The sequence below is a fragment of the Medicago truncatula genome, chromosome 8 (assembly GCF_003473485.1).
Source record: "Medicago truncatula cultivar Jemalong A17 chromosome 8, MtrunA17r5.0-ANR, whole genome shotgun sequence".
In the NCBI taxonomy this organism is placed as follows: domain Eukaryota; kingdom Viridiplantae; phylum Streptophyta; class Magnoliopsida; order Fabales; family Fabaceae; genus Medicago; species Medicago truncatula.
This window is the reverse complement of record NC_053049.1, coordinates 30968177-30981421: the sequence shown is the minus strand read 5'-3', so window position 1 is coordinate 30981421 and position 13245 is coordinate 30968177. Positions and strand designations below refer to the sequence as shown.

The 13245-nt window shown below is 34.0% G+C and overlaps 2 protein-coding genes across 2 annotated transcripts; both read left to right on the top strand.

Moving 5' to 3' along the window:
• The first annotated feature begins 5342 nt into the window (after nucleotides 1-5342).
• Nucleotides 5343-6765, top strand: LOC120577551 (uncharacterized). The gene is made up of 2 exons (XM_039829130.1): nucleotides 5343-5976; nucleotides 6047-6765. Exons 1-2 carry the CDS (start codon nucleotides 5343-5345, stop codon nucleotides 6763-6765), a joined length of 1353 nt encoding a protein of 450 aa, XP_039685064.1.
• Nucleotides 6766-10499: 3734 nt separating this feature from the next.
• Nucleotides 10500-12254, top strand: LOC25501405 (UDP-glycosyltransferase 91A1). The gene has a single exon (XM_013590623.3). It carries the CDS (start codon nucleotides 10627-10629, stop codon nucleotides 12031-12033), a length of 1407 nt encoding a protein of 468 aa, XP_013446077.1. The 5' UTR covers nucleotides 10500-10626; the 3' UTR covers nucleotides 12034-12254.
• Nucleotides 12255-13245: the final 991 nt, after the last annotated feature.

Sequence of the window (13245 nt, the reverse complement as noted above, 5' to 3'; positions counted from 1 at the left end):
TGCAAAAAATCATACAAAAGGGTATTTTGGTCATTTTCTGCAGTGGAACCCATTTTTGTCCCTGTATTTGTCTATAAGTCTTTTCAATTCGACTGTATAAATCATTGTTAAGTCTTTGTAAAAAAAAAACCATTTCAAAATTGCATTTGAGTCAGTTTAGTCCCTAGGGGCATTTTGGTCTTTTCCTGTTGAAATTTCGACAGAGAGATATTTTAAAACACCTCATTTTTGTAATTGGTTCATTTTAGTCCTTTTGTTGATTTTATTCTAGGTTTCTCTTTACGTTTTGTCCAATTTACCAATTTTAGTTCAATTTTATTTTAATTGCATTTTAGTCCCTGAAACAGTTTCTAAAATTGCATTTTAGTCCAATACTTTTTAAAATTGCATTTTTAGGTCCTTTTTTGTAAATTGCAGTCCAGTCCTTCAATTTTCTTATTTTGCAGAAAGGTCCCCAAGTCCAAATGGTACAAGGCCGAGTTTGTTATGTCCAAATTACAGGTGTCACCATTTCATTGGTCCAGGATCACACTTGGCAGCTTATAAATAGTGCACAGTGCCACAGAGAGCCACACAATACACGCCACATCACAAACAGAGAGAAATTTCTCTCTCTTTTCAGTTAGGATCAAAATCCAAAATCACCAAGAACGTGTAGAACAATCTTCAAACCCTAGCTTTCCAGAACCACAATTCACCAACAAATTCATCAAATTCGCTACAGTTCTCAGAGATTCATCAAGGAATCATCATCATTGAACTGGTTTCTCTGCAATTCAAGGCGCGAATTCATCACCAATCGGTGATAAACTCCAGCACCGATCACAGAGAATCAGTGAAGAAGAAGAGGGAAAGAAGATGAAGAAATTGAACCGGTGAAGAAGAAGAAGGAACAACACCGATTTATTTTCGGTTTTAAAGCAAGAAATCAACAAACAGAATCAGATTCAAGCTTTTTCTGAAGATTCCGGTTCGAAATCTCCGATTAAAACCACAGGTAACACTTAAACTTCACTTTCTTTCTCAAAAACATCAACAAGACTGAATCAATGTAGATCTGCGGAGTTTCAAGAAGTTTCTTTCAAAAAATTGAAAACCTAAAAAAATCTTTGAAAACCGTAAACAAATTCTCCGATCTACATCGATTCCAAGCTTGCATGCAAATTCTGATATCAAATTCGTGTTTAGAATGAAGAGACGAGTGGTTTAGGGTTAGTTTGGGTTAGATCTGAAAACTTAGGTCAACCGGAACCTGGAGTTCTCGCCGGAGAAGATGAAGATTCCGGCCGATCTTCATCCTCTCCGGTCGTTTCCTGTAGAAACCGGTGAGGGGAGAAAAGAGAAGACAAGAACCTAGTGAGAGAAGGTGAGAGTTAGAGAGAGAAATGGGAGTAGCAAATGAAATAAACTGGTGCCTCCACATATATATAGGCCACTGAACCAGACCGGTCCAAGTCCAGTCCATTTTCCCTTGATCTTGGCCGTTGTACCTAGGGTTTCATCCCCTGGATCAATCCAACGCTCCCTGAGTGTCCAGGTCCAATAGGCTTGGGCTTGGGCCTTTTTTTCCCTGTGGTTTCCTGCGTTTTTGCTATTTCTTGCTATGTGCACCCTCTGTTTTTGCTATGTGAACCTCTTGTGTGCTCAAATTTTCTTGTAAAAATTCCTAAAAATTTCTATGTGTTTCTTGATGCATTTTTGATATTTTTGTGATGTTTTTACATGTTAAAAAATGATAAAAACATATGTGATGTTTTCTTGATTGATTTGCTCCCTTTCTTTGTCTAAACTTGTGAATTTTCTTGCTATAATTTGTTCATGAGATCTTGGCATGGTATGAATGATTGATATGCTATTTTGTGATGAATATGCCTCTGATCATGTGTTTGTTTTACTGTTTTTGATGTGATTTGTTAGTTTCTTGTGTTGCAAGTAATGTGTTTCTTTTTTACATTTTGGTTATTGTTGACATTTTTACCGTTTATCTCGTATTCCTTTGCTCACTTGTTCTATCATTTTACACCCCATTTTACTAACCTTTTTACTTCATGTTTCATCCATTTCATAAGCATTCTACCACCTCCATCTCAATTTCTTGTAGTTTAGGCTTTTTTACCCTTCAATTTCTATGTTAAAGTTGGCATGTAAATTTAGGTAGTTTCAATTTCTCTTTTTTAATTTCTTGCAAGACCATAGAATGTAAACTAGGGCCAATGTAACGGACAATGGACTCTAATGATGTACACCGACACAAGCACCGACACGCACACACGTTGTATGATGATTTACCGCTTTAGATGTATGCTTAGGGAACGCGATACTTAGGAAAATATTCTTTTTTAAAATAAGCAAATTCCATCACTTGAAAAAAAAATTTATAATAAACCTTGGAGTCGAAACTCCATTGAATTTTCCCTTCATTTTCTTAAGAAAAACTCAAATGAACTCTAATTCCAACTTAGACTTTTTTTTAATAATTGAACCAACCATTCACCATTTTCTTCTCTCATGCCTTTACGCCCTCTTTCCCTTCTTTAAAACCATTTTTCAAAACTTAAAATCAATTGAAACACACAAAAATATTTTTGAGAGAGAACTACATGGAATTTTGATCCCTTAAAAGGGTATGTAGGCAAGAGGTCAAAACCTCTCCAAGTCCAATAAAATAAAATCTCAAACATTTCCTCCCTCCATTCTTAAACTAAATAAACTTTCTTTTCAATAAATAAGCATAAAAATAAAGCGTAGACATAAAGTTAGGAAAGCGGTTCCTATAGAATACTATAGTCGTTACGGGTGCCTAACACCTTCCCGTAACGAAAACGACCCCCGAACTTAGAGTTTCTAAGGGTTTTCTCAATTTTACCCTTCCCAAGAAAAAATAGAGAATATCAAAGATTGAAAAGTTCAAGCCTAATTAATAACTTGATACCCCAAAATCGTGATAACAAATACACTAAACAATTACAAAACTAAAACTATATCAAGCCAAACCTATTCATAAACAAAAGCACACTACTTGAAAGATTAACACCTTGATATATGAATGGATTATTGACAAATTAATTGCCAAGATTAACACCTTGATATATGTATGTTTATAGATCTCAATCAAGAAGCAATTGAGCTCATGTTTATACAAAGTAATCAATCATTATTATAAGGTAACTAAATCATTCAATGATTTTATGTATCAAGATAAATAACTGAAAGTAAAAGGATAAGAAAGAAGAACACCAAGATTTACAGAGGTTTCTCATTTTTGTCCTCACTAGGGGTACGTCCTCTCTTCGTAGAAGAATAAGCCTCTTCTATACACTACAAGAAATATTGAATTTTCCTACAAAGATTTCCGACGAAATTTCCTAGAAAAAGGTTTCCTACAAATTAGCGACGAAATTTTCGTAGGAAAGCACATGTCAGTAAAAAAGGACAAGAAAAGTGGGGCGTGGCAGCTTGTGATTGGCTGATTTTACCGAGGAATACTTTCCTAGGAAAGCAGCGGCCCCACATGCAGAAAAAGGGCACGTGGGAGCATGTGATTGGCCTACGTTACCGACGAATATTTTCCTAGGAAAGTTGCGGCCCCAGATGCAGAAAAAGGGCGCGTGAGAGCATGTGATTGGCTTATGTTACCGACGAATATTTTCCTAGGAAAGCTGCGGCCCCACATGCAGAAAGCCGTTGGATATTTTCCTACGAAAATTTCGTCGGAAAACACGGGACCCACATTCTAACTAGTCGTTTGTTACCGTTGCAGCATTATAAATATACAACTCTTCACTCTATTTTCTTCCTTACAATTTTCACTCTATTCTCACTCAAATTTTTTTAATATCACTCAAATTTTATTCTCCATAATGTTATTATCATTGTTGAAGTTTCTAACAAAGATAATTATTGATATTTTCTTATAATTGAATTCAATTTTACATGTGTTTGAATTTATAAATATTTAATATCGTTATATTTTAAAATAAGTTACATTTTTTTTTATAGTTATGTTGGTTCTGATCCATTTTGAGGTTGGTGTTGTTGTTCGTTGCCGTTGATTTTGCTGCCTCCGCTTAGTTCGTTGACTTATTATTTGAGGTTGGTACATTTCTAACTATTGTTACAATGGTATTAGTACTAAATATTAATTATTAGAAAAATAGTTACTAAAATTATTATATTGTAATTAATAAAAATGTTATCGGGATTTTTCTATAAAAAAATGTTAGTTGGATTAACTTCTTTAAAAAAATATTTATGGGATTAAATTAAATTTCCACTTATTAGTGTTAGAGAGAGTATAATAAAAAAAGTGTTAGCTTGTAGAAAAACTTGTAGTTTAGTTAAAAATGTTTACTTTTAAAAATGTGTGTATTTATATATATTGTTAATTTAGTTATTAAAATATGTTGTATTATTTTTTGTTGTTTCCTTGTTTTCGATCCATTTTAAAGTTGGTGTTGCTGCTGGCTGGTTATTGCTTCTTTTTTTTTTGATCCACTTGTTCGTTGGCTTGTTATTTGAGGTTAGTATCTTTTATTTATTTAAAATTTATTCAATGGATTAATATTAAAAATATTAGATATTAGAAACATAGTTAGTAAAATTAAATTGTAGTAAATATGTTATTTAGATCAAATTTGTTTTACTTAAAATAAATGTAGTTAGTCAATATGTTATCGTCGTTCTTTAAAAAAAAAATTAAGTTAGTAAAGAAATATGTATAATTAAGTTTGTTAGAAAAATAATGTAAATTAGTAAAAAGAATTATGAAGTTAATTAATATGACATATGTGAATTATTTTGTGGGAATCAATTGGCGTCCGCGCTCAACATTTATTTGTGGTTCGTATTTTGTATGTGCACGCAATGTTTATTTCATACAAATTTTAGAAAATGTGATATAGATTAGAAAATGTTATATATTTTAGTCATAAAATATAAAATATTATATAATTTTTATGCGATAGCATGTTTATTTTGTACAAATTTCTAAATATTTAGGTGATTAGAAAAAAATTGTTATTTATATTAAAGAAAATATTTACGTATAAAAAATGGAACTAATTTGAGTCAACTGCAGCGGCGCGAAAAATGGATCAACATATTTTCCATCGTAGTTGGATGTACGATAGAAAATATCCGGGGAAAAGGAAACTTAAGGCGGCTTTTGTGGATGGAGTTCGTGATTTTGTTGCTTACGCCATGGCGCAAGATGCCTTCCAATTGGAGGGAGGGATAAGATGTTCGTGTGTTAAATGTACGTGTAGGTTGATTCGGAGAATTATTATTTGTGGATTTATCACGGTGAACAAGAGCCGACAAATAATACCGAGTCTGATGTTAATATGCACGCCTCAAGCAGTGAGGCGCGTATGGAGTGTGAAAACTTTGGTGTGATGGAAGATATGGTCGGTGATGCTCTTTGGGTGAACCTGTCTTACACCGAGGGTGGTGAAGAGGAAACAATCCCGAATGAGAAAGCGTTGAAGTTTTACAAGATGATGCAAGAAGTAAACAAGCCATTGTTTGAAGGGTCGTCTGATTCTAAGTTATCCATGATTGTGAGGCTTTTAGCTGCCGCGTTAGATTGGAGTGTAGCCGAAGAAGGCTCAGAGTGTTATACAGATATCATGAGGGACGCAACTCCTGTAAAGGACAATTTGCCCTTGAGTTTTTATGAGGCTCAAAAGTTGGTGGAGAAGTTGGGATTGGAAGTTAAAACTATTGATTGTTGCGTTAATGGGTGCATGTTGTTTTACGACAACGAATTTGGTAAAAATGATGGGGCGTTGGTGGCGTGTAAATTTTGCTATGCACCGAGGTATGAAGTATGTGATGATGCCGGTTCTCAGAAGAAGAAACGAGTCTCAGTCAAGTCAATGTTTTATCTGCCAATAATACCAAGATTGCAGAGATTGTTTGCATCAACTCACACGGCCGAAAAAATGACGTGGCATTATTACAATAAAACTAATTCAGGTGTGATGCGACATCCTTGTGACGGGGTGGCATGGAAGCACTTTGATCAAGTACATCGTGATTTTTGCAGAAAATCCACGTAATGTGAGGCTTGGATTATGCTCTGATGGATTTATTCTGTATATCCAAGCATCGGCAACGCCTTATTCTTGTTGGCCAATTCTTCTTACCCCGTATAATCTTCCTCCTGAGATGTGCATGTCAAAGCCTTATTTGTTTTTGAGTTGTATTGTACCAGGACCTACGAGCCCCTTAGATGGTATAGATGTGTATCTACAACCCTTAATTGATGATTTGAATAGATTGTGCAACGGTGTATCGACATATGATATTGCAAGGAAGAAGAATTTTAGAATGAGGGCAGCTTTGATGTGGACTATTAACGACTTTCCTGCATATGGAATGTTGTCTGGATGGTCGACTCATGGAAGATTGGCTTGTCCACATTGCATGGAACACACAAAGGCCATATGGTTGCATCACGGAAGAAAACATTCGTGGTTTGACTGTCATCGTCTGTTTTTACCAGCGACACATGAATTTCGTAAGAAGAGGAATTTGTTTACTAAAGGAAAAACAGAAAAAGATGGCCCGCCTCCTAGGACATCATCAGAGGAAGTATATCGTAGAGTCAATGAACTAGGACTTTTGAAATTCACAGAAGTTGGCAAAAGAGTCAGACACCCACAATACGGTAACGAGCACCATTGGACCAAAAGAAGTATCTTCTGGGATCTCCCTTACTGGAAAGATAATTTTGAAGGAAAATCGATTTACATTACAGAATAAACAGCGGAAAAATTTTCGATTTTCTTTCCTTGGATCATTACGAATTACACGTGAATCAGTGATTCGATTGTTACCTCGAAGTGTGAACCTGAAACTGAAAGCTGGAAACCGGAATCACGATCACAGCAAAGCAAGCAGCAAGCAGCAAAGCCTCTATCAAGTCCACACGAACAGTGCTCCTCCAAAACTCGGTGCTAGCCAAGGAATCGGAAGTCTCAGAGAGCTAGGGTTTCTTCAAAGCGCGTAACATCAAACTTCAGCACTAGGGTTCTATTTATAGAACTCCTTGTGCGCTATGCAAGTCAGAAGCCACTATTGGACTTCACTAAGCCCAATAACGAGTTTAGTAATTTTGCTAACTAATTAGCTTTATTTACTAAATACACCCATTATATAAGTCGTACTTATATATTTCTCTTTTGACTGTTCTTTGTGTGTGACCCTATAGGTTCTGGTCACGTTGGCAATAATATTAAATCTGATATTTAATATTATAAACAATGAGCGGTATCTAGCAACACATCATTGCTACCCAAGTGACAAGAATGTCAAGTGATCTGACGAAACCTTTCATGATAATATTCATGTGTATAATTTCTCCTTTGTCTCGATACCTTTTATTGATCTCAAGGCATAGGTATTGTCACCCTTGTATAGATCAATAATTAGATATCTTGATTCCGAAATATACTGAATAACGAATAAATCCAATATCTCATATTGACTTAGTTCGGCATGGCCATGCAGTTTTACAGTCATATTTCATCAAGAGGCCTAAAGATATATCTCCTATTTATGAGGAGGGACAAATCCCATCAAGGACACTCATGCCCCTTAGCATGATTCATCAAGTACCCATCAACCAACGTTATGATTATCCTTTTACAGACAACGTTAGAATGGCAACAAAGCACTTGAGTCCACATCTAAGGATCATAGTGGTTTCAGGTCTAAGAGCGATATACATTATTATCATTGTGAGAATATCTTATGACAATTTCATAACTTACTATGTAGTATTCTCACGGTGGGTCAATCCAATATAAATATTACTCCTAATATTTATATATATGTATAGACTTGATATCTCATATCTATGACCCATGGGATGCGGTCATCAGTCTACATACATAATAGTCTCGACGCTTGATTATTATCCTTTATTCATATTAAAGCTTTGACTACGGATACATTTAAGAATAGCTTTCTTTAAGATAATGTAATCTCATGATTAAGTCACACTTAATATATTATTACACGAACTATCTATTCTAAGGACTTTATTAACATTATCTAAATATAATAAAGAGTGCCATATATTATTCAATAATAAAAGTCATGATACATAAGATAGGTTTAACATAAACTATTGGCCTCTAGGGCTTACACCAACAAATTTATTGAGACATAATCTTGATGTTATGCACATTGAAAAGAACTTTTGTGACAATATAATTCACACGGTGATGAATGTCTCTGGTAAATCAAAAGATAATGAGAAGGCTAGAATGGACTTGCCATTGCATTGTAAGAGACCAGAAATGGAGCTACAATTTCTTCAAAATGGAAAATATCTAGCAATACCCAAGTAAATTCTTAATAATTTTATGTTCTTTGCTGTGTTCAAAGGATGTGGGTCGTGTGTCGGTCATATGGTTTATAGCTTGATCTTTAGTGAATTGAATTGTAGTAGCTGGATCTTTAGTTTATACATCAAAAGGTCTTCTACAGCTTCTGTTACATATATAGTATCATGCTAACGATGCCAAAGTACCTACCTGCTAAGAAGAGCCTAATAAAGTATGTTAGTTATCAAAATTATTTGCATTTCATGCTGATATCGATGGTTTATGAAAAAAGGAAATGACTATTATTACGTTTTTTTTGTCCCAAATTATAAGCAAAATATACCAACTTTTATCATATTTAATTATGTTATTTCAAAAAATTATCTTTTCCAAAGGAAAATTAAATGCATAGTGCATTCAATTTGCTCCTTGTTTCATTTTATCAACAATAAAATATGATTTTGGTCCCTGCAAATATGCCTCGTTTTGGTTTTAGTCCCTGTAAAATTTTTATGTTGTTTTTGGTCCCTGAAAAATATTTTGTTTTTGAAAATAGTCCCTGGAGGGACTATTTTCAAAAGTAAAATATTTTGCAGGGACCTTTTTAAAAATCAAAAGATTTTGCAGGGACTATTTTTCTAATAAATGGGTTCAGTCATCATGTGCCACGTGTGCAAATCATCACAAAAGTGGGGTCAGGGACCAAAACCAAAACGATTCATATTTGCAGGGACCAAAAACAACAAAAAAAATTACATGGACTAAAACTAAAACGAGGCATATTTGCAGGGACCAAAATCATATTTTAGCCTTTTTTTCAATAACCAATAAGTAATGAAAATTGTTTTTACATCTTCCCATAAAACTTATTTCAAGGATAACACAAGAAACTATGTTGCAAACTACTATATTTTTATTTTCTTAATAAATGTGTTTTTTTTTTTTTTTTGGAGGGAGTATGAATTGTGTATAAAAAAATCAGTGTTTAAATATATATAAATATTCATTAATTAAGTAGTGGTAACAACACTCATTCTAACAGTTTTTTTCAAACATTCACACTCTTATTTGATATTTCATTCATCTCAACATAAATGACATAATTTCACCATTTCACACATATTTACAAAAGTGTATAAATAGGTCCACCATTAAATGAGAACTTTAGTGACTTTGTAATTTTGTCAATCATCTGTGATAATCAACAATAAAGACACTCAATCTTGATAGTATCCAATGTCCCAATCCATTCCCCACCAAATGACTTTATGGTGACAGGTGCATTTTAACAGAGACAACAACATTTTATACCTTACTAGTGAATGGATGTGATGGGATGAAGAGATTTCATATAATACGATTTGTTGTTTGATTGTTTAATTAATAAATATTTCATTATATCTAAAGGTTCTTTAAGTTTTTCGTTTTTTCAAAGTTGTCCTTTAATATTCAGAAGTTTTAAAGTGGTCCTTTAAGTTTCAAAAGTCTCAAACAAATCCTTTTAGTTTTTTAATCGTTTCAAACAAGTCCTTTTAGAGGATGATGGTGATGATTCAGATGATAGCAACAAAGAGTATTATCCATCATTTGTCATGCCTAAAAAGATGACTAATTTTAAGTGGGTATTAGAACTAGATTTGGTACCAAAGATGAGTTCAAGGAAGCAATTACCAACTATGTTATCTACAATAGGACTTGTTTGAAACGATTCAAAAACTAAAAGGACTTGTTTGGGACCTTTGAAACTTAAATGACCACTTTATAAAAAATGAAAAATTTAAAGGACTTTTAGATGCATTTGACCTTAAATTTATTATAAAACTAATGTATTTTTGTAATAAAAAAACTAATATAAGAGTTTTTTTTTTAAAGGTAATGTAAGAGTATTTGGTCTGTAATATAAATTAAATAGATTAATTATTCAATAAATTTTAAATAAAAAAAAAAATTATAATTAAGATAGAAACTTCCCTAGAGACCGTGACATTATGTCAAAAATTTAAAACCTTCGTCTTGAAACTTAACTACCTAGTCATGGTTGTTGAGTGATAAATACTCCATTCGATCATGCACTACCTCTTATTACATTCTCATATACTTTATATATTTTACTTCCTCGTGACCCACGTGTAGTGCGGGTGGATAAATGTCATTTATTAACCGCTGAAATAATGGTTCACATGATAAAATTGAATTACAAAAATAACTAAATAGGATAACCTTATCCTTTTTGAGTATATTTATAGTAACTTTCATTTCTTCAATAGTAGTTAAGTTGGCTTGCTCCATCATCATGGATACAATCAGAGATGAAGAAAAGGCACTTCATATAGTAATGTTTCCATGGCTAGCCTTTGGTCACATGATTCCATATCTTGAACTAGCCAAGCTTATAGCACAAAAGGGTCACCAAGTAAGTTATGTTTCTACACCAAGAAACATACAACGCCTCCCTAAACTACCACCAAATGTTGCTCCTCTCATCAAATTTGTGAGCCTTCCATTGCCAAAAGTTGATAACCTTCCTGAAAATGCAGAGGCTACTACAGATATTCCTTATGACGTTGTACCACACCTGAAAAATGCCTTTGACAAACTTGAACAACCTTTAACTCATTTCCTTCAATCTTCTAATGCTGATTGGATTTTGCATGATTTTGTTCCTTTTTGGTTGGGTTCTGTGGCACCCCAATTAGGTATAAAATGTGTTTTTTTCTCTATTTTCACTCCACCGTTCATGGGCTTTATGGGACCGGGTTCAGTTCTCTTAGGTAACGACCCGGTTCGAACAAAGCCGGAGGACTTTCTTGTTTCTCCGTCGTGGGTTCCCTTTAAGACCACTGTGGCGTACCGTTATTTTGAGATCATCAAGATCATGGACATTCTCTCCGACAATAATGACTCAGGTTTTTCTGATGCGTATCGCTTTTGTTCATCAATTAAGAATAGTGAGTTCATTTTGATTCGTGGTTGTACCGAATTTGAACCTGAGTGGTTTCAAGTGATCCAAAATATTCACAACAAATTAGTTCTTCCCGCCGGTCAGCTCCTTAGCACGGAGTTTGAGGGCGGCGACGAAAACAACACATGGTGGTGGATGAAGGAGTGGTTAGACAAGAAACCAAATGGCACAGTGGTATATGTGGCTTTTGGTAGTGAAGCAAAACCAAGTCAAGAAGAAGTGAATGAGATAGCTTTAGGGTTGGAGAAGTCAAACCTTCCATTCTTTTGGGTCCTTAGGGTACGACGTGGGCCTACAGATAAGGTTGTGTTGCAGTTGCCAGAAGGGTTTGAAGAACGAACCAAAGTACGTGGAGTGGTATGCACTGAATGGGCCCCACAAATGAAGATATTAAGCCACGTGGCAGTTGGTGGATTCTTGACTCATGCAGGGTGGACATCGGTGGTAGAAGCAGTTCAACATGAGAAGCCACTTGTGTTGTTAACGTGTCTTGCAGATCAAGGAATAAATGCAAGAATGTTGGAAGAAAAGAAGATGGGATACTCAGTGCCTAGAGATGAGAGAGATGGGTCTTTCACAAGTGATATGGTGGCTCACTCGATTAGGTTAGTTATGGTTGAAGAAGAGGGAAGGATCTATAGGGATAATATTAAGAACATGAAGGATTTGTTTGTCAATCCTGAAAGACAAGATAGATATGTTACTAGCTTGTTGGACCACCTTAGAATTATTCCTTAGTTTTAATTAAGTAATTTCTTCTTCCTTGTTACTGCATTCATTAATAAGGTCCACCAAATTTCTTTATCTTTCATTTATATTCAATCTTGTTCACATATTGTTAGAAGTAAAGAGATTGGTAAGCCAAGACTTTCAATGATTTTGATGATAGCACACGGATTGTTAGGGAATATGTTATGGTTTGCTATTCAGCAAAGTTATTTCAAGAGTGGACTTTTAAATTTTCGTGTGAATGATTCAAATGATTAAGTTTATCTTTTGATATTTTGGTGGATATGCCAGAATCATGATGATCTATCATGATTTTCAAAAGCTGTACTTTATAGTTTCTGTAAAATCACGGTGAGTCATCGGGAATCAGTACCACTGTCGTTCTGATTCATATATAAGTAAAAACATTGGTTAAATAGAGTTTGTATATTTATTTCAAATTTCGACCACATACATCAAATTATTTAACTATTTTTTACATGTATTTGAGATTTGAGAGAGTACTTTAGACTTTGTAGGATGTGGAAGTAGTACCTGTTTGGTGTGTCCTTCAATAGTTAAAGTTGGGTCCTTAAACTATATATAAGTATAATGAACAATCTATATAGTATAAAAAATTGGTCAATTTAATTCATCTTTAAGTATATGAAAAATCCTATGCTAAAAAAAAGTATATGAAAAATTCATCAATTTAATCTTTCACATCTTATTAATAAAGATTAAATTAAGGGAATTCATCAATTTTGAGCAATAATTACTATTATTTTTTGTCAAATAGTTTAATGGTTAGAAATTCATCAATTTATTTTCATCTTTGTGTGTCTGATTGTGGTCAGATGGAGGACGCGAGTCATTTGTTTTTATCGTGCAGATTTTTTGGCTCCATTTGGCCTTTATTGCGGTCGTGGATTGGTTTTGAAGGTGCATATCATCACTTTATTATCGACCATTTAACTCAAATTATCTTTTCCACAAGTGGATTGAAATCGAGAAGGTCTTTCTTTCAGCTTATTTGGCTCCTTACTGTTTGGACTTTGTGGAATGAGCAAAATAATAGGTTGTTTAACAATAAAGAAAGCTCTATTTTTCAGCTATTATATAAAATTAAGTCTTATTCTTTATGATAGCTGAAAGCTAAAAAGACTGCGTTTGTTTTTGGCGAACATTTGTGATGGGCAAATCCTTTGTCGTGTTTAGGCATTGGCTAGTCCACTTTATGTA